At 37.5% G+C, this 22,332-nt stretch overlaps 1 protein-coding gene across 1 annotated transcript in view; it reads left to right on the top strand.

The window, feature by feature from the left end:
* Dock11 (dedicator of cytokinesis 11) overlaps window positions 1–22,332 on the top strand; it is a 142,900-nt gene that overhangs the window by 50,300 nt on the left and 70,268 nt on the right. The window contains exons 19-28 of the mRNA XM_048797110.1: window positions 3,475–3,639; window positions 4,203–4,289; window positions 5,135–5,224; window positions 10,698–10,816; window positions 12,905–12,974; window positions 13,053–13,178; window positions 14,062–14,133; window positions 15,689–15,835; window positions 19,545–19,628; window positions 20,669–20,780. Coding sequence (XP_048653067.1) covers window positions 3,475–3,639; window positions 4,203–4,289; window positions 5,135–5,224; window positions 10,698–10,816; window positions 12,905–12,974; window positions 13,053–13,178; window positions 14,062–14,133; window positions 15,689–15,835; window positions 19,545–19,628; window positions 20,669–20,780 — 1,072 coding nt within the window. The remainder of the gene's footprint in view (window positions 1–3,474; window positions 3,640–4,202; window positions 4,290–5,134; window positions 5,225–10,697; window positions 10,817–12,904; window positions 12,975–13,052; window positions 13,179–14,061; window positions 14,134–15,688; window positions 15,836–19,544; window positions 19,629–20,668; window positions 20,781–22,332) is intronic.

Here is a 22,332-nt window from a genome sequence, read left to right as displayed (position 1 = left end):
AATTATAATACAATGTAGAAAGTGGTGATTATCAAAATTATTCTACGGGTGGAGGGAAAGGTGTCTGGGAATCTCGGAAGGCTTCCAGGAGGAGAGGATGATATTACAGGGTAAGTGGATGGAGATATATATATATATATATATATATATATATATATATATTTTTTTTTTGGTATTGGGGATTGAACACAGCCACTTTACCATTGAGCCACATCCACAGCCCTCTTTTTTTAAATTTATTTCTCTATCCACCTATTTATTTATTTATTTATTTTTGAGTTAGGGTCTTGCTAAGTTGCTGAGGCTCGCTAAGCCCCCCAAGTTACTGGGATTACAGGCATGCACCACCATCCCTGGCACGAGGTAGATCTTGAGAAAGCAGTTATGGCAAGAAGGTAGGGGATCTGGGATGAAGGAACAGCTTGTAAAGGGTCATAGTACTGAGGAGTATGGACAGAGACCCACAAGTAGTTCACTGAGTCAAGAGTTCAGCATGCTGGGTGTGGGTCATAGGATGTGAAGTTGAAAAAGAGGCATCAGATTATGGAAAGTCTCAAATGCCAGCCAGTGGATTTGTTTTGATTCTGTCACCAATCTGGAACTACAGAAGAGTTATAAACACTAGGAAGAGCTGTTTTGGGCAAAAATGAATCAGACAGGAAAATAAAGGGCAAGGTGAGTTAGAGCAGAAAAAAGGAAGGATAGAGGCAACACCAGTAAGGGAGCTATTTCAAATGTCCAGGAAAGACTGAGGGCCACGTTATGACAGCTTCAGAAAGGCAGAGAAAAAGGGAATTACAGAAAAAGAATAAGTGCCCTCAGTATCTGGGGGTTCCACATCTATGGAACATTCAAGGAACCATGCATTGAAAATCCTTTTTTCAACAATTGCAGCTATACTGAATACATGATTGTTTTTCCTTGTCACTCCTAAACAATGCACACATCTATTTACATAGCATTCATATATCAGGCATTACAAGTAATCAAAAAATGACTTAAAGTATACTGGAGGATATGTGTGGTTGTATGCAAATACTGTGCCATTAAATATAAGAGACTTGAGCATCCAGGGATTTGAATATCCATGAGGGGTCCTGGAAGCAGTCTGTGGATTCTGAGGGAAGACTTTATATTGGACCTAGCAAATGACTGACAAGATGATTCAAAGTAAACTGTGAAGTTTTAAAGTTGGGTGATTGGAAAGAAAGTAATGCCATTGGCAGAATTGTGGCCAGGCATGGTAGGTTTGGAACTCATGGCGAGTTTGAGGTATTAGGGAATCAGCTGAGTGATGCCCAGCAGGCAGCAGGGCTGAATGTTAGAGAGCTCCCTTTATGGTTAGTATAATCCTACTCTTCATCCCCATAGAAATTGAAGTTAATTCAGGGTAGGGACCTTGAGAATTGAGAAGAAAACTAGTAGGACAATGAGAACCCATGAGAATATATATCTCCTGAATGATAAATTTCAGCTTCCTTTGCCAAGTCCTAGACAGAAATGGGCAAGATATTCAGTGAAGCATGAGATGGTTATTCTATGTGCCACTCATCAGTTTTAACTGTTCACCCTTTAAGTGGCTTCCTACCTTTGAGCCAGATGGCATGCTTCAGCTTCCTTTGAGCTTCCAAGTGCTCTATATTAGTTTTGACTAAGGGACACACTTGACCACAATCTGATTAATTTACAGTGTAAAAATGTTACCTAAGCAATCTTATAGAGACAGAAAGTGGATTCATGTTGCTAGGGACTGGGGGAAGGGGGAATGAGAAGTGCCTGCTAAGGACTCTAAAGTTTCCTTTTGGGGTGATGAATGCTCTAGAATTACATAGTGTTGATAGAGACACAACAGGAAATACACTAAAAACCATTAGATTGTATGCTTTAAATGGATTAATTACATCTGAGTTATATCTTGATAAAAATTTCTATGAAGAAAAAAATGTTGCTAAAGAAACAATATATATTTCCCTATTTTCAAGGTTGGAAATCTTTTCTCTTTTGTCAAATTTTCTGTTTAACTATGATGATACAGTCACTTTTTTTCTTAGTGTTTTTTTTTGTTGTTGTTGTTTGTTTTTGTTTTTGGTACCAGGTTTTGAATACACAGTTGCTTAATCATTAAGCTATATCCCTAGCACTTTTTATTTTTTACTTAGAGACAGGGCCTCACTAAGTTGCTGAGGCTGGCCTTGAATTTGCAATCTTCCTACCTCACTCTGCCAAGTCGCTGGGATTATTAGCATGCACCCCTGTGCCCAGCTATGGCAGAGTCATTTCTAATTGTTCTTCTGCTCAGGTTACTTTGTCCTGCTTTTTATAAAAGAAAAGGTCTGGACAAACCATTTCTGAAGTTGTACTGGTAAAGATGCCTTTCAGGCGTGTTTCAGAGTCTGAGAAAGCCATTTAGTTTATATAGACAAAGCAACGTTTTGGTCTTTTAAGAATTAAAGCATTTGCCAAATGAAACACGTAAGTGAAAACATTGTAGCCAGATTTGTGTTGACTTCTGTGTTCACAGTATAAACATACAGACACACACGTGCACATGCACTTATGCAGAATTTTGAAGAATCTAAAAGGAATGACTTTATTAAGTGCTCTCCAGCCAACACCCTCTCTTAATTGCCAAAACTTGATCCAGAGCAAGCTTTTTTACAGCTGAGTTATAAACACTTGAAACCAGAGTAATTTCTATAATGGAAATACTGACACTGCTCAACTTGAGCAACACAGATGGCTCTGGCTCTTTTAGCTAGAACATGATGAGGTTTCTAATGGAAAGCCAAGGCACCCTTTTGGGGGTAGAACTGTTAAGAAATGTAGAAATTGGGGAAAATCCTACAGCAGTGTTAGGTCATAAACACTGGCCTGGCCATATTCTTCTACTACACTTCCTCCTCCTGTATATCAGGAAAACTCAGTCCATCTAGACAATTTGTGTTTACTGCCTTCTATAAATATTGAATGTAACCTTCATTTGTGACCTTAATTTTCCATTGTTCCTTACCCTGGTGTTGCCATAATGTATTTTGGAACATATTGCTGTTGTCTGAGATGGTCTTAGCTGTATGACTCTGCACTCTTAGTGGAAGGATAGATGAGGGTAACCCGAACCTTAAAAAAAAAAAAACAAAAAAAAAAACAGAAAAGCCTACCAAAACCATCCCTCATCATGTAAAGATACTGATATTGATGCACATTTTAAGTTTTAAAGTGTTTTCATGATATCATCTCTCTGATCTCTCAGTTCTTTTTAGATGAAGAGACTATGTTTTATTGTTTTCATGTTTATTGGCAAGGAAATACAGTAAATAACTTGTTAGTGGCCAGGCTAGGATTAGAAATGATCCAAACCCATTGTTCCTTCCCTAGTTTGAGGTTGCCGAACACCTGGGCTCCTACGTACAGATGCCCGGAAACATCACCAGCCTGCCCTGCTCCCCAGCAATTAGACATTTGTGTAGCTAATTTCATTTTCTATTTCATTTCTTATGGCTTATTGTTGTCTTGGCAGTTGGGTTTGCCTGGGTACCTTTGCTGAAAGATGGTAGAATCATCACATTTGAGCAGCAGCTGCCAGTTTCAGCCAATCTTCCCCCAGGCTACTTGAATCTGAATGATGCCGAATCAAGAAGGGTAGGAAAATATTTGCATCAGAATTCTGTTGATACAGTTGATCATTTGGGAGTTAAAGTATGGTCTGTGGGCTGGTGCTGGTCTACTATAAATATAAGTATGGAAAATATGTGTTTATAGCAGTTTGATAAAGTATCCTTTGCCTGTTTTTTCTAATAACTTTTAAAACTGGGCCTTAGATTTTGTGTGTCATTTTAAAAATTCATTTATTTAAGTAATTCATTTTTATTATCATTTATAAAAGCAATCTGTAAAGGATTAGAAATTTAATTGTTGATAGAACTTTATTTTTATTTATTTATATATGGTACTGAGAATCAAACCCAGTGCCTCACACATGCTAGGCAAGTGCTCTACCATTGAGCCACCACCCCAGATGGATTAGAAATTTAAAATGACTTAGGGTATGTTTATTCTAGACACATGTTATTTTCTCTAGTAATACCATTGTATGAATCTAATATATTAATTTCTGAAAATTGTTGAAATGCATGAAAGTGTTACATATTGTTCATCTATCTCTTGCTACAAAATAGAAATTCATGTCTGTTTTCTGTTTTCAGCAATCAAATGTAGATATCAAGTGGGTAGATGGCGCAAAACCTTTGTTGAAGATTAAAAGCCATTTAGAGTCCACCATCTACACTCAAGTAAGTTATATCATCTGAATTGTGTCAATTTGAATACTCAAATATATTTCTGGATTAAAATAGATGATAGATTCCTACAGGCCACAAAATTTTCTCATTAATAGCATGATTCTAGCTCAGGATATACAATTGTTGCTAAATTGTAAGATCCTTTCATTGCTGTTAGCCGATTTGAGCTTCTCAAAACTCTGAAAGGCATGTGGACGCTATCTTCATCTTATAGGTGAAGAAACTGAGGATTAGGTAGGTTAGGTAACTTCCCCCAAGGGCATGCAGTAATAATTAGGGGAATCAGGTCAAAATACACATTTCCTTTTTGTACTTGCTAATATAATCCATACTGTCCAGAAAAAAAAAAACAAAAACGGTATGTATGGAGGCCATATAGGACAGCTGGACTCACTTGCTAGTGAAGTGTCATGGTAAAGTTGAGTATTCAAGTTTACCCAGAACTTTTGTTCTGGTAATTTCCTGCTGCCACTTTATTTCATTTGTCAGTTCAGACTCCTGTTCTTGCTCATTTAATTAAAGTGGAGAAGTAGCCCAACTTCATAGAACACCATAGTCCAAAAAGGGATTGAATGAATGCTTAATTGGTTGGACACACATTGAGTCCTTCTGTGTGCCTTGGTACATGTCAGATTAATTTGGTTTTGCTGCTTTGTGAGGTGGTCAAGAGACCTTCGAGACTTGGACATATAGGTTCGCAACTATGGCTGCTGAATCTGGATATTAGAATACCTAGATGGATAGGTTTGCATGATGCAGGAGGGAAGAAAGGTGGAGAGCCTGCCTTTGAGAATAATGAATCAAATTTCATATGGCTCTTTCCATCTGTGTTTCAGGATCTGCATGTGCACAAATTCTTCCATCATTGCCAGCTGATTCAGTCAGGCTCAAAAGAAGTTCCAGGGGAGCTCATTAAATATTTAAAGGTAAATGTACAACCACTTTCTGCAAATTTCTGTTGCCACATTTGATGTGGAAAAAAGAATCAGACGGACACTTAAAAATACTTTTGGCTGTGGATCCTCAGGAGAACATTTTGTATTAGGTACTTTTCCATCAAGTGGCTATTTGGAAGCAGACAGCACAGTTGCTACATTAGAAAGAAAATGTTATAGCCAGAATTTGACACCATAGTTTTGGAAATCTCATGGAAATGTTGATTTCAGTTGTATAAATTGATTTTGCAGGTCTTTTCTCTTCCGGCTGACTTCCCTGTAAAGGTGGAGAACTCTGTGGGGGAAAGGGCCAGGGGAAACGTGAGCACGTTTGCTTCATAAAATGTGAAATGGTTCCTGTGTCCATGAGTGAAAGACTATGAAAATGGCCTACTAAAGAGACAAACATACTTTCCACATGTTGTATAGGGGACAGTTAAGAAATGCCATACTTTTTCAGATGAATAGAGAAGCTCAAAGTGTTTATTCCCTATGCACTAGTACTGCAATGTGCATGATAGGACTGGGCTGGCAGCTGCTTTCTTCATTGGGTTGCTCCTTTAGCAGCTTAGCCATGGAAAGTCTGAGGAGTTTTGATTTTAAGCAAAGCCACTACAGGATTGGACATATGCTGTTGCTTCATGACATTCTCAGGAAACAGGTTCATTTCTTTCAGAGAGGTAGTACAGCATGAGATAAAATGTATGGATTCTGGAATCATAAACTGACTTTGTATCCCAGATCTGTCACTCACTAGCTCTGTGATTGACTGTGGCCAAGTTATTTAACTTCTCCAAGTCTTTGTTTCTTCATCTGTCTACATTGAGATACAATAATATACACATTAGACAGGCATGGTATAGTCCAAGCAACTTGGGAGGCCAGGGAAGGAGGATTGCAAGTTTGAGACCACGCTGCACAAATTTGCTGAGACCCTGTCTCACAATAAAAAATAAAAAGAACCGAGGGTGTAGCACAATGGAAGAACTGTCCTTGGATTCAGTCCCTAGTACTGCAAAATCCATCCATACATATGCACTATACATATTAGGGTGATTATGAGGCTTGAATAAGGTAGTGTCTGCGGTATAGTAACCATTCATGCCACACTCACCCCTTGAGTCCTTCCTCTGAGCTAAGCAGTGTTCCAGGCATTGGGAATATAATTAAAGAAAGAATTTCCTATTGTCAAGGAGCTTAGTTTCTTGTGGAGACAGACAATAAATAGGGGAAGTGAGTAAGTGTGTGTGTGTGTTTGTGTGTGTGTGTGTGTGTGTATGTCATATCATAGGTGGTATAAAGAAAACCAAAACAGTGTAGTGAAACAAGGAATGAGAAGGGGTTCATGTGGTGAAGACATCAGAGAAGATGTCTCTAGTGAAGTGACATTTGAACAGAGACCTAAAGGAAAGGAGGATGACAGCCTTGAGGATTTTTGGGGAAGAGCTGGGAATAGCAAGTACAGCATTATCTTGGAAAGGTGGCTGAGGAGCTCGTTGGGTAAGGCCTCATAGGCCATGGTGAGGAGTTTGAATTAACTCCAAGTGAGACTGGAAGCCTTTACAGGGGTTTGAACAGTGAAGTGCCATGATTTTAACTTTGGTTTTGAAAGTACCATTCTTCCTACCATATAAAGAATACACTAGTCAGGCACTGTAATGCTTGCCTGTCATCCCTGTGGATTGGGAGGCTGTGGCAGGAGAATTGCATGTTCAAAGCCAACTTCTGCAGCTCAGTGAGGTCCTAAGCAACTTAGCAAGACCCTGTCTCAAAATAAAAAAAATAAAATGTGCTGGTGATGTGGCTCAGTGGTGAAGTGCTCCTTGGTTTCATCCCCTCTACTAAACAAACACCAATGGAAGAGTAGAAGAAGGGAGACCATCAATAAATGATTGCTGTTGTTCTTAATTATAATAACAGTCATCTAACTTCCAAATCCTGACCCCGGGTTATATATAGGAGCATTCCAGCTCTATGTATGAATGGTTTGTCTGTTTAAGTCATTGGCTTTTCATCCAGTGGGGAAGTGTTTTAAAAGTTTTAATAGAGTATCATGGCATGGAATATCATTTTCAAATACTGGTATTTTCCAAAAGGAAAAAGAATACTCAGGTTTTGTTTTTCAGGGTGGGGAATTTCTGATATTTATGTGACCTGTGCTCGCCCTCTAGTGGCAATGAGTGAAATGCCATGTAATTTCAGAAATAACTAAGATATTTTCTACAGTGTTAGTTCTAAAAAGGATTCTAGAGATTTCTTTTTGCAGGTGAGGAATCTGAAGCCCAGGCAGAGGTGACTTGCCTGTAGTCAATTCAGGTGGTTGGTTTCAGAGCTGAGATGACTAGTATCATGATCTTCCTGGCAAACTTCGTGATCTGTTGTCCCTATAAGTGGCATTGTTTCATGAATTCGTTTAACATCTACTTGTTGAGCTCCTATTGTGCGTTGTGTAGTTTCCTAGATGCTGTGTGACTTTCAGAGAAGAACAACTTAGGTTTATTGTCCATAGAGATATCGCAATGTAACTGAAGAGAGACATACAAAAGCCAACTAACAATATGTCAGTAACACAAATAATAGTCCAGAGCCCTGTGTGATTAAATATTGAACGTGTGATTGGGGTAAAAGTGCTGAGAGCTCAGTGAACTGAGGAGCCAGTGTGGACTAGATGGAACCCACCTTTATCTTGTCCTTTCGTTCCTTATTTTATTCATTTATGTAGTCATTCACCAAATATTTATTGAGCACCTACTATGAAACAGATGTTTTTCTGGGTGATGGAAATAAAACAGGGATCAGTTCAGACAACACACCAGTTCTTGTTGGGGTGGACAGATTATAAGTAAATGAATAGCTTTAGATATAGATGAATACTGTGAAGAATATAGAACCAGTTAATGGGCTCTAACATGACCGGGAGTACATTCTAGATAGTTGTCAGGGAAAGCTTATATGAGGAAATAGCATTTCAACCTGAAAAGAAACTGATAACAGCCTGGCCTTGTGGCACATGCCTGTAATCCTGGCAACTCTGGTAGTCGAGACAAGTTCAAGGCCAGCTCCATGACTTATCAAGAACCTGCCTCATAATAAAAAAGGGCCAGAGGTATAGGTCAGTGGTAAAGCACGTCTAGGTTTAATCCCTAGGATTAAGAAAAGAGAAACTGACAAGAGAAAGAGAACCATAGGTGATAAAGCTATGTAAAGGGATAACATATTGCAGCAGGCGCAAACACCTTACACTGGCATATTGGAAGGAAAGAAAAAAAAAAAAACCCCAGTATATCCCGAGCATAGCAAGCAGTGAGGGGAAGGCTACATTTGGAGAAAGAGGCAGGGTCCAAGTAGGTATGGGAGGCCCATGACAGCTCTTTGTGGTGGTTTGGGTTTTTTAACAAAGGGAAGATGGTATTATCTAATTTGCATTTCATAGAATAAATTATGGAGAAGCAATCCTAGTTGCAGGGATGGTGGACACCTGTAATCCCTTTCCACAGCGAATGCCCATCTCTCTTTTCTTCCTTGTGTTAGCCTCCTCATCCTTTAGCCTTGCCTATCTCTGAAGCCTTGTCTGATGTGACTTACGCAGCTCAGTTGCTTTTATATATATATATATATTTGTCATTAGACTTTTTATTTTATTTATTTATATTCAATGCTGAGAATGTAACCCATTGCCTCACACACGCCAGGCGAGTGCTCTACCACTGAGCCACAACCTCAGCCCTTCATTTGCTTCTTGTATGTAGCACTGTTGTATTACTACCATTCCATAGCTTTATCATCTTTAGACTGTCATCTGCTTAATGGTAGGCGCTATGGGTTTTAGGTTTATTATTTGTATCAAATGTATATGTGTGCATGTGCGTGTGCATGCACTTAGGTTTGGCTATCCAAGGTATATTCAGTATGCCTCTGTTGAATGAGGAAATGAAGAGTTTCATTGAAGTGGAGATTTCAACTAGTGTTGGAAGGGTAGCTGGGATTTGGCTACAAATTGAACAAAGACACAAGGGTAGGAGGAAAGCATTTGATACATTCAAGGAACAACGAAGATACCCGTTAAGCCTTGTAAAGGATGATGAGCATTCAGGCAGAAAGCATAGTGTGGGTCTTAAGTAGCTTAATTCTATAAGCCATGGTTTCTCAAACTTGGTCCTCTTGACATTTTGGGCAGGATAATCTTTTGTTGGGAGTGCTGTCCAGTACATTGTAAGATGTTTAGCCTAACTCCAGTCCTCTTCTCCCTAGAGATCGTTAGCACCCTCTGGTTGTGGCAACCAAAAATGTTTCCAGACATTGCCAAATCTCCTGAGGAGGGCAATGTGGCCCCTGGTTGGGAACCACTCTAATGATAATGGGGAGGCATCAAAAATCTTGGCAGATTGTAATCTAATATAAGCAGCATTTGAGGCAAATTAATTAGTGAATGAGAGCTGTATTGGGAATAAACAGAAGCTGTGCAGAGACCTACTGGAAAACTATTAAGAATATTTGGGTTATAGATTAGAGGGTCCTAAAAAATGGCAGGAAGGATACTTGAGAGGGTGCTTAGGAAGGAAAACGTTCATGAAGTGATCATGTTTTTCTGGAGCTATCTCTACTGTCCTATACATTGGATTGAAGAGAAGATGTGCAGAGGTCTAGGGAAGTCATCATTGAGATGACAGAGTCTTGCAAAGATTGAGAGAGTAGGAACTGAAAGATGGAACAAGAGGAAGGGAGACTGTGAAACAGAAATGACAAGTTCCCTATATTCAGAGATTTGACTTGTCCATCTCTGTGTTTCAGATTAAATTGATGGAGAAGGTGGTCAGTGAAGTTTGATTTCTTTTTTTGGTTGGCTGGTTGAGTGACAGAGTAAATGTGGAGAGAAAGGGAGAAAGGAAAGAAATTTAACATATTTCATTTTGATATTTTTAACACCTATTATTAGAGATAGAGTCTTAGCACTTCGGAGAAATGTATTATGAGGATGTTAGAATTGAAAATGACCTCAGTTTTGTAGATGATACTGGTGTAAAGCCAAATATTTATAGAAATGCTCTTTATTAAAGTCCATTTAACTTTTCACCAGAATAGCTGGAGGCCCACATTTCTGTAAAACCCATAGAACGCTGGGGGATAGTATGCTCATCTCCACCATTTCCAAACACATCACCAAACCACCATTGAATGTTGGATTACCAGGAGTCAGTTGTCTTTTTTTTTTTTAAATCCATTTATTCCAATTACACTCATTATCTTCAGTTAAACATTTAATATTAAAGAAACAAAATCTGAATGCCAAAATAGAGGTGTGGATTAAGTAAAAATCAAAGTCCCCTGTCCCAGAAAGCTCACATTTAAATGAGCTTATATTCTAGTTAAGATATCTCTCATTACTTGACTTTTTTGTTGTTTCACATTTGCAAATTATATCATATTTCTGTTTGTTTTCATAACTAATAATGACTTATTTTAGTGTTTGCATGCCATGGAGATCCAAGTCATGATACAGTTTCTACCTGTAATTCTTATGCAACTCTTCCGAGTTCTCACAAATATGACCCATGAAGATGACGTTCCTATCAACTGTACCATGTGAGTTTTGGTGTTATAAATATAAAGAAGCTACCTATTTGAGATCTTTCTTCTTTTTTAATGGTGGCGTTCATTGCTCTCAACTTCCCTCTTAGAATTGCTTTTTTTGTGTCCCATGAGTATTGGTATGTCCTTTTTCCATTGTCATTTGTCTGAAGGTATTTTTTTAAACTTCTACTTTGGTTTCTTTTTTGACTAACTGCTTGTTCAGGAGTATGTTATTTAATCTCCACATATTTTTTTAATTCCCCACAATTCTTTCCGTGACTGATTTCTAGTTTGATACCATTTTGGTTGAAATATGATTTCAGTCTTCTTATGTTTGTTAGGGCTTATTCTGCAGTCTAATATATGATCTGTCCTGGAGAATATACCATGTGCACATGAGAAGAATGTATATTTTGTTACTGTTGGATGGAATGTTCTACATATATTAGGCCCATTTGATCTAAGTGTAGTTCACACCCAGTATTTCCTTATTAATTTTCTGTCTGGTTGATCTAACCATCGTTGAAAGTAGAAAATTGAAGTCCCTTACTATTATTGTATTGTATTTCTCCCTTCGTGTCCATTAATACTTGCTTTATATATTAGGGAGACAAACATAACAATTTTAATTGAACTTTCTTCAATGATGTTAATGTTCTACACTCAGACTATTCAATACCTTAGCCACTAGCCACATGTGGCTGTTGAGCGCTTGAAGTGTGACTAGTTCAACCATGGGATTGAATTTTTAATTCTGTTTATGTATAGTTTTAGTCAATTTAAATAGCCACAGGTGACCAGTGTCTCATATTGTACAGAATGAGGTATTAAGCCATTAATTTTTACTTGAAAGAATAAGGCAGTATTGTTTTTATAAGAAAAGATAACATTGTCGAGTAGAAGGTAAAATGCACCTGAATTTTGAAATAAAAAATAAGGAGACTTTAAAAACATTTGAGCTCAATATTGGATGGTGCTGGCTTTGCTGGCTCTGCTGTTGGGTATAGTCTCTGCCACTGAGAATAATCTAAAGCATTATTCTAAGCCAGTGATTCTCAAAATGTGGTCCATAGACTAGCAGCATCAGTATCATGTGTGAGCTTATTTAAAATGCTCATCAGAGCCTGGCATGATGGTGCACACTTATAATCCCAGCAGTTTGGGAGGCTGAGGCAGGAGGATTGCAAGTTCAAAGCCAGCCTCAGCAACTTTGTGAGGCCCTAAGCAATTTAGCAAGACCCTGTCTCAAAATATAGAAAAAGGCTTGGGGATATAGCTCAGTGGTTGAGTGTTCCTGGGTCCAATCACTGATACCCCGGACCTCCCAAAAAAACCCAAAATGCTTATCATTGAACTTCACCTCAGACCTACAAAATCAGAAACCGGGAGAGGAGTTGAGCAATCTAACAAGCCCTCCAGGTGGTTCTGATACATACTGAAGTTTGAGAACCACTGCTAGTCTCTTAACTTTAAATCTTTGTATGAATTTTGTATTAATCTCCCATTTTAGTTCATGTCAATATACCTGCCCTGTTTTTCCCTTCTCTTTTGTCCCATCTGTTGATATGCTTTTCATTCTATTTTTTCTCTTTATTCTCACTAGAGGGTGTTTCAATATTTACCTTATTTGGGGTCTTTTCCTATGCCGTGGCTACAAACATAACTTCAAACACATACAGAGGTTTAGAAAGAAGATGAAACATCTGGGCTGCCAAAATAAAGCATTTCTTTCTTTTTAATATTTATTTGTTAGTTGTAGTTGGACACAATACTTTTATATCACTTATTTATTTTTATGTGGTGTTGAGGATTGAACCCAGGGTCTCGTACTTGAGAGGCGAGTGCTCTACCACTGAGCCACAACCCCAGCTCCAAGCCCCTTTCTTTTGAACCAGGAAATACATTTACAATTCCCTGAGCATGCTAGATGCTGAAATCTTTATTAGACCTCAATTACCATTATATCTTATATAATCACCTTACTTTTAATTGTTCAGGCAGGGTTAGGTGTTTATAGGGTTAAACATGATTTTATTTAACAATCACACTATGGTAATTAATTGTTGCACTACATGCTGATTTTTGTAAATGTCATTTCAGGGTTCTCTTACATATTGTATCAAAGTGCCATGAAGAAGGCTTGGATAGTTATTTAAGATCCTTCATAAAGGTTTGTGGAGTAAACTTTCTTGCTGAGTGTTTTTTTTTAAATGGTACAGCTTTGTCTTACAGTTCATTTTCTTTGTAGTATAACTTCCGACCTGAAAAACCCAGTGCTCTTCAGACCCAGCTGATTCATGAAACACTGGCTACTACCATGATAGCAATATTAAAACAGTCTGCAGATTTCTTAGCAATAAATAAACTGCTCAAGGTAAGGACACACGATGCAACCAGAAACTAAAGTAGCTCTAAACATACTGGTTTGAAACCTCCCATTGCAGTTCTAGTTTTTCATCATTTATTCACGTGACCCAACCACTCCCCATCACTTTGCATATGCATCCTTTCCCTGAAGTTCTTCACAGAGCCTTCTTTACCTTTCCTTCCCATACCCTGCCCTCAATCAAAGGCCTAACAGAACAAATGTAGAACCAGATAGATGTATGTGGGTTAGAATCCTACATCTGTTGCAGTATAGTTCTGGGATGTGGGGCTGGTTATTTAGCATCTCTGATACTCCAGTTCCTCATTTCCAAATTATAAGTAATTTGTTGTAGGCACGTAGTAGGCGCTCAATGGTTCCAGGTCATTGTTAGTATTTATGCCTTTTATTAACAGTACAACGTTAGGTATCTTGGGACACATCTGCTTGAGGCTTCTCTCTACCCCCTCAAAGGACACAATGTTGGCAATTACAAAGGACACTTAGGTTGGGCAAGTTGTGGTATCAGCTTTAGGCTTGGGTCCCCCCACTGAGTGCAGGCTGTAATAAGATTCATTTTCTGAAGAACATTTAAAAGTAATAACAGAATAAACTAAAAATTGGCTCACACTTATCTGCAGCTGTGGGCAATCCAAACAATGTTAGTATTAAAATTCCTCTCCTTCCTTGGGACATACATTCCTATACTCCCTTTCCATATCACTGTCCTTCAGGTACTATAGTACCTTTTGCCAAAACAGTTCAAAGGTCTTCTGTGAGACTTTGATAATGAATTGGAAAGTTCATAGACCAGATCCATATTGATTGTCAAAGTCTACTAAGCTTCAAGGATTTGGGTAAATGTTAAATGCTTTTTTTTTTTTAATTTTAGTATTCATGGTTTTTCCTTGAAACAATTGCAAAGTCAATGGCCACATACTTGTTGGAAGAGAATAAAATTAAGGTAAGTATGATAAATTTTTAAGTTTCTTTTTAATTGATAATTAATAGTTGTACATATTTGTAAGAATAATGGCTTAGGAGACTGAGGCAGGAGGATTGCAAGTTCAGAGCCAGCACCAGCAACTTAGTTAGGCCCTAAGCACCTCAGCAAGACTCTGTCTCTAAATAAAATATAAAAAAGGGTGGGGATGTTGCTCAGTGGTTAAGCACCTCTGGGTTCAATCCCTGATATTAAATATATATATAAAACACAAAACAAGCTAATCTTACAAATAGCAGTTGCATGAAAATGCTCTTTTATATTAAAGGACCCTTAGCCATTCAATTTTTCAACATTGCCTACAAAAAAAAAAATGTATTGTAATTATTTACCACATAAAACTCTTTACGTTTGAAGCCTTGCCTTTGTCTTGTGATTTTAAAATGTCTATATTGAAAAGATTTATTTGGAAGAAGAACAAATACCACATCAGACAGAACCTTTCTTTTCAGAAGGTTTAAGGCATATATAAAGTTTTTAAAAAAAATTTATGCAACAGATGTTTTCCTGAATATGCTGTATGCATTTAGTTGTTTTGAAAAATTATTTCAAATGTACAGGTTGAAAAATCCCTTACCTGAAATGCTTGAAAATAGAAGTATTTCAGATTTTTTTCAGATATTAGAATATTTACATATATATATAATGAGATATCTTAGCGGTGATACCCAACCTAAACACATTTATGTTTTATATATACCTTATGTATATATTCTGAGGTTATTTTATATTTGCACCTATGTTTTGACTTTCACCCATCATATGGTATCAGATGTGGTATTTTCCACTTGTGGTGTCATGTCGATGCTCAAAAAGTCTTGGATAGTTGGAACATTTTGGATGTGAGGCTTTTGGATTAGAGATGCTCAATCTGTACAAAAAAACTTTCTTAGTTATAAGAATCATAAAGCTAAGACTTAGGAAATAAAAGACATTCGGTTATGCTGAATACAGTAGTAAATCCCTATAATCTCTGTGACTCAGGAGGCTGAGGTTGGAAGATTATAAGTTTGAGGCCAGACTGAGCAACTGAGCAATACATCTCAAAATTTTAAAAAATATATAAGGGCTGGAAGTGCAGTTCATAGGGAAAGCACCCCTGGATTCAGTCTCTAATACCACCTCCCCCCCAAAAAAATCCTTCATTTCATAGTTTTAATTTTTATGAGAACTTTCATAGGTTGAATTTACTGAAACTGAGCTGAATTCTTACTTGGTATGCCAGGAAAAATGGAATGAAAAATTGATGTGTCATCGTCTTGGGAACATCCCCATATTGGGTCAGAATAACCCGTTTTTACTGATAATTATGGTCAATTATATTATTAGAGGACCAGATAGTTCCTATAAGGATCTAGATTAAAATATACATTGAACTTATGTCATTTTTGATATGGAAGAAAAATTATACTTCAGTTGAAAAACATTTATATGAAGAATGTGTTTGAAAGTAAAAGTGGCAATTGATTTAGACCTTTTGGAACTCTGACTTTTTTCTATGTCTATTTAATTTAAGCTTCCCAGAGGCCAGCGATTTCCTGAGGCATATCATCATGTCTTACATTCATTGCTGCTTGCGATAATTCCCCACGTGACTATTCGCTATGCAGAGATTCCTGATGAGTCCAGAAATGTGAATTATAGTTTGGCTAGCTTCCTAAAGGTGAGTTAAAGGTAACCTGAATGTGGTAAGGAACTTTATTCAGTATTGGGTCTTGAAAGCCAGAGGAAAAATTTCCCACTTTCTAGCAACTCAGTTGTCTTTATAAGACTGTTGGAGTAGCACTTTTTTTTTTTTGCGTGTGTGTGTGTGTGTGTGTGTGTGTGTGTGTGTGTGGTGCTGAGGATTGAGGGCAGGGCAAGCACTCTACCAATTGAGCTATATCCCCAGCCTGGTGTAACACTGTTGACTGAATTGATGGCTCAATTCAGCTGAATTTGATTCCTTCCCCACCCCACTAAAATATCTAGTTAAGTAAATCAGAAACCAAAAGACAAGTTTTATTTATTTAACAGGATTTCTAAACATATTTTAATTTAAATGTTGTTAAATGGGGCATATGTTTTTTAGGTTGCCACAGACCTTATGCCCCGACCCCTAACCATTTTGGCTCTAGAATTTGCAGCTTTTGAACTAAAACAACTTATTCATTGATGCTACCATAGTTTATATGTTACTTATATATATATGAATGAAAATTGTTAGTTTTGATCAGTGAGGTTATTTTGTTTGAGAAATACCCCAAATCCCTATTATTGTTTTTAAAATAGCACATTAATCTTTGTCATGTTCTGTTATTGTCATATATAAGGAATAGTGCTAGACTGCATTTGTTTCATGAAGGGAGTAACAATATTTGGTGGTCACTGAGTACAGCCATGGGTTTGTGATACATTTAGTTTTTACTTTCTTCTTTCCAATGCCCCTCTCCTTGTAGCTTTTCATCATTCTTAGCCTTATATTAAGAATTTCTGAGCTGGGGATATAGCTCAGTTGGTAGAGTGCTTGCCTTGCATACACAAGGTCCTAGGTTCAATCTTCAGCCACACACACACACACACACACACACACAAGAAATTCCTAGTCAATAATCTATAAAAGCCATTTTAGTGCCTAAAATATCCTTATTTTTTTAAATTCAAAATTCACAACTAGGTTTCAGATGTCCAGGGCATGATTTTTTTTTTAACATGTGATCTCCCATTATGCTGCCAGGGTGTCTCTGAACTCCTTGTCTCTAGCAGCCTTCCTAGGACCTGAGTCTATAGAGCATATGCCACCATGCCTGACTCAAGAGTTTTATTCTCTAACACAATACTTCTCTTTGCCAGAAAGTTGTAATGCTATTACATAGCTTTTTTGTATGTTAAAAGTAAACATTTGGGCTGGGGTTGTGGCTTAGTGGCAGAGTGCTTGCCTAGCAAGTATGAGGCACTGGGTTCGATCCTCAGCACCACATAAAAATAAATAAAATAAAGGTATTGTGTTCATCTATAATTAATTTTTTTTAAAGTAAACATTTGGGCTGGAGATGTGGCTCAGTGGTGGAGCATTTCCTTTCCTAGCATCAGGAGACCCTGAGTCCAATCCCCAGTACTGTGCCCCACCCCCCAAAAAAGTAAACATTTACATATATTTTTAAAGTAAAAAAGGGATGGGATTATCTGAAATGCAAAAGTCCTAGTTTCTTACCTGGAATTTAAATTTGAAGTTTACTATGTAAAGGGTGCAGAATATTGGTGGTTTAGTAGTATCATTTGCTTAATTCAAGTCAACAAACTTTTGTTTGTCCTCTATGTGGGGATTCAAAGATTAATCATGCTATCTCTGTCATCACATTCACATACATATACCAAATACAAACAAAATGTTATAGAAGAATGAATAAATGAGGGGTTATGACAAGGTAACATGAACAGAGACAAGAAGCATAGTTCAGAGTTCCCCAAGACAAAGAGTTAAGGGTGTTGTAGGTAGAGGATCCTTCAGCCCAGATGAGATATGAGTTTAGGGACTCGAGAAAGCTATTGTTCAGTGAATTTAAGATGTGTGGAGAAAGAGCTAGAAAGGCTAGCTAGTGGCAGATCATGGAAGGCCTTGAATGTCAGGTTAAGGAATTTGGATTTTGATATGTATGCAGTACAGAAACACCAAAGAATTTTTTAGAATAATACTATTGCTGGTATAATGAATGAAGTGAGGAAAAGTTTGCCTGGCAGAGTTCAACTCATCTTATAGGCTTAGTTCCCTCCTAACTTTCCCATGCAGCACTCATCACCTCTTTTGTTGTTCAGGTATCCTTTATGGACTTTTAAGGCACTTCTTTGTACGCTGTAGTTTTATTACTGTTTTTTACCATTGGGCAAGAATAAGGAACATGTTTTATTCAACTGTGTATGTCTCTAGGACATAATACTTTTTTTTTAACATAGTAGTTCCTTTGCATGTTTGTTGGCTGAATGAGTAAATGGATATAGGTCTAGCTCAGTAATTTAAGTGAGAAATGACAAGGGTCTCACCTAGGACAGTGTCAGAGGAAGTGGAAAGGGAGGATAAGATGTGTGAAGCATGGGACTGATTAATATTGAGTTCTTTGTATTTCATAGAGATATTCTATTTTTGTTTTGTTTTGTTTTTGGTACCAGGAATTGAACTCAGGGGCACTCGACCACTGAGCCACATTCCCAGCCCTATTTTGTATTTCATTTAAAGACAGGGTCTCACCAAGTTGCTTAGCACCTCACTGGTGCTGAGGCTGGCTTTGAACCCGTGATCCTCCTGCCTCAGCCTCCAGAGCTACTGGGATTACAGTCATGCACCACTGAGCCCAGCTTCACAGGAACATTCTAGACACTGGAGAATATAAACATAAAAAGGGATAGTTTTTTCCTAGGTGAGAATATAGGAGAATATTAGGTAAAATATAAGCTGGTATAGACCAAAGTGTTTAAAAGGAAGTGTGGACCAAGGTGGTTGAGAAAGATGGGACTTCATGAGAACCTTAAAGAATGGACAAGATTAAATAAAAGCAATGATAGAGCCAGAGGTGGGAATACCCAGTGCATCTTGAAGGAATAATAAATCAAAAGAGCTCTACTGGAAAATAAAGCTGGAGAACTAAGTTGGGACAAGATTGTGAGTGTCCTTGAAGGTCAAGTTAAGGAGTTTGAAATTACATCAGAGGTAATAGGGAATTATTGCAAACCTGTGTGCAGATAGGTGATATAATTTAGGCTAGAACTTAGAAATTAATATGGAAGCAATTAGATGGATAGAGAAATGAGTGATCTGAAGACTGATTAGGAGGCTAGCTGCAAGTGTTCAGTTGCTAGGTAATGAAATCTTAACCAGGAGAATGACAGCAGCAAATATGAAGCACTGTTAGGGCTATGATAGGAGAGGACTATTTAAATAGACTAAGACTTCATAGGAAGCAAAAAAAAAAAAAAACCTTCCTTTTTGTTCTGAATTATTTACATAGGCAAACTCTACTTTCAAGCTTACTGACTACCCTGTGAGTATGGGCCAGAATAAGGCAGTGTAGCCAATTAGATTATAGTTGTGTGTGTATACATACATGTATGTGTGGGGGGATATGTGTGTTTATCTATTTTTATCTATACATCCCTATCCATCTATATATCTTATTTTGAAAATGATGTAGTTGAGGCCCTGAAGTCTCAATTCCAATGATAAGTCACTTTGCCTTTTATCTTTTTCTTAAAGGTCACCTGAAGCTCTGATAGAATCTGTAAAAATGAAAATGTCATTCCCCAAGTGGAAAACGAATTTTTTAAAATGTTTTAAAATTATACGTAATAAACTTTTAGAATTATATAACTAACCATTCTTTTTGTTTTGGTTTCTACAGCGCTGTTTGACATTAATGGATAGAGGATTTGTTTTCAATTTGATCAATGACTATATATCTGGCTTCAGCCCCAAAGATCCTAAGGTAAGTTATAAGGGCTTAATTTTAGTAGGTGTCAGACATTAAAGCATGAGTCCAGGGTGACACTTATTCTCTTTTGGAGAATTTGCACTTTTTTTTTTGTACCAGGGATTGAACCCAGGGTTACTTTACCACTGAGGCACATCCTCAGCCTTATTTTGTGTTTTATTTAGAGACAGGGTCTCAATGAATTGCTTAGGGCCTCACTAAGATGTTGAGGATGGCTTTGAACTCACAACCCTCCTACCTCATCCTCCAGAGCCACTGGGATTACAGGTGTGCGCTACCATGTCCAGCTCTTCTGGAGGATTTGGAGCTGCTATTTTCATTTAGGTACTTAAAGTACTGGTGTACCTCAATGGGAATATTGGATAATGTTTTGAGGGTCCCTCAAACCTTCCATATGTTCTGCAATTCACTGTCAAAACTCAACGTACAGTGGAATTCATGGCTAAGAGTCATTGGAGTAGCACCATAAGGATACTCTTCTGGATCCTCAAAAGGAAAAATAGACATCAGTTGGAGCCTATAACATTCCTTGTGAAGGCTACCTGAGCTCTCTCCCTCCTTTGAAGGGTCATATACAGAGTGCACTCTTACTCTAAAAGTGAAATGGAGACATATGTGTACAATATTTCTGTTTGGGGAGTCTTGTTTGACACAGTTTAAGGATTTTATTGGTGGGTAGGGGGCAGTGCACTGGTCATGTACTAGAAACCAGTCAAAATTCCAGACTCCTAGAAAGGAAAGCAAAACAGGTGTTGACCATAAATCACAGTTTGTACAAATAGCCAAAGCAGGCTAGCACCAAAGATGCAACCTTATCACATTGGAAACATGTCAAAATCCAATTTCCCAGATTCTAGCCAGCATCAATCTTACAACAGGCGTTTTTAAAGATAACAGTCTCAGGCCTGCTACATTAACTCTCTCTGCATAGGTTGCATCTAAGATAGGTTTGTGAAAATTATTGCACTATATTAAAGTATCAAAATAGTAATGTCTTCAATAGATGGCTTAATATCTAACTACTTTTCATTTAGGTACTGGCTGAATACAAGTTTGAATTTCTACAAACAATTTGCAATCATGAACATTACATTCCTTTGAACTTGCCAATGGCGTTTGCAAAACCCAAACTGCAGCGAGTTCAAGGTATGTATTTGCATTTTCCTTCATTTGAATTTTTTTTTACCCTTTTTTTGCTAGCAATAGTGTAGTACAATGTTTTTTTTTTTTTTTTAGCTAAACCAATCAACTTGATGGTAACCTTAGAATTGTTTCTCTCAGAAGCTAGGTCCATTAATGATATTTTGCATTTCCTTCCTAGTATCAGTGGCAGAATTCATAGTATGAAGAAATTTTGTGTGTTACATAGATTGCTGCATAAATACAGATGTCAGATGCTAGTAAAATTGCTCTCTGTAAAAGTGTTTAGAATCTTATTTGAGACTAAATGAAAAAAAACCACATAAATGTATTTTTGCTGAAAGCATCAAAAAAGATAAAGGCAGAGTAAAATGGTAACATGTACTGAATATATGAAATGCCTTCAGTTTTAATCTCCATTGCTCGTTTTATTGAATGCTTTGTTGTGTAGCACTATTCTTATGTTACTATGTTTTTTATTTGTCCCTTTTCTTTTCATATATTAATTAGATTTTTTTTCATTTGCGGTGGACCGTTTGACTTCAGTAGGTAGGTTTAACTCGGTTCACTCTAAAGTAGTTTGCTATTTTTAAACACAATTGACTTGATGAATGGCTAAGATGGATGGGGGCTTTGTTTGCTGTTCAAATCCTCCCTAGCCAAATGGGCCTTTAGTTGTTTCCATAAAGTGTAAAAGGCGGTGTGCTTGTTTACTTTTAATTGAGGTTGAGTGTTGAGAAAGGAATCAGCTTTCAGGTATCTGCCCTCACAAACAAGTTCCTGCTGCAAGCCAATAAGGCAACAAGGAATGAGCTAAGTGCATCTGTTTTTCAAGTGTGTGCTACCTCTCTCCGGCTTGTTTCTTCTCTGCTCTTTTTAATGGCTACTTGGCCAGTTTTGAAAGTGTGGTTGTAAATATGATTGGATTTATTCAAATCACTGAAGTAAAAAAGCATTGCCATTTGTATAATCTACCCAGATAAAGTCACCTTGGTTAGTCAATATTGGCTCTTGTACATAGAAGGTGACTGGAATTCACAAAAGAGCTTGACCAATGCAGAAAGAAAATCATCTGCCTTGGTCTTTATGGAATTGACTGCCCAGCAGTTTTAGTGATGGAATTACAGTCAGTGAAAACAAAGAAAATATTTTCAAACCATCCAAGCACCGCCTTATTACATTCTGAGCTATATAGCTCACATACTTCCCCTAGTATGTGTTAATGTCTATGAGGAAGTCAGGGAAAAGAAGGGGTGGACAGATAATCAGGAGTCAGGATTATATTGGACTACTCACAGCATTTATTAAGACGTACTAGATATATTGCTTTGTATTTAATGATGAAGAGGCACAAAAAGAAATGGAAGACATGTCCTTCAGCTATCTGGCTAAACTACATTAAATGGTAGGAAGAGGAAATGAAAATAATAGCAAGCCAGTCATGGTAGCATATGACCCTGCAATCTAACTACATGGGATGCTGAGGGAGAAGGTTTGCAATTTCAAGGCCAACCCACCTTCTCTCTTACAAAAAAAAAAAAAAAAAAAGAATGAAGCA

Source organism: Marmota marmota, unplaced genomic scaffold, assembly GCF_001458135.2.
Source record: "Marmota marmota marmota unplaced genomic scaffold, marMar, whole genome shotgun sequence".
Lineage (NCBI taxonomy): Eukaryota > Metazoa > Chordata > Mammalia > Rodentia > Sciuridae > Marmota > Marmota marmota.
The sequence above is the reverse complement of the archived record's forward strand: the minus strand, read 5'-3'. Positions and strand labels throughout refer to the sequence as shown.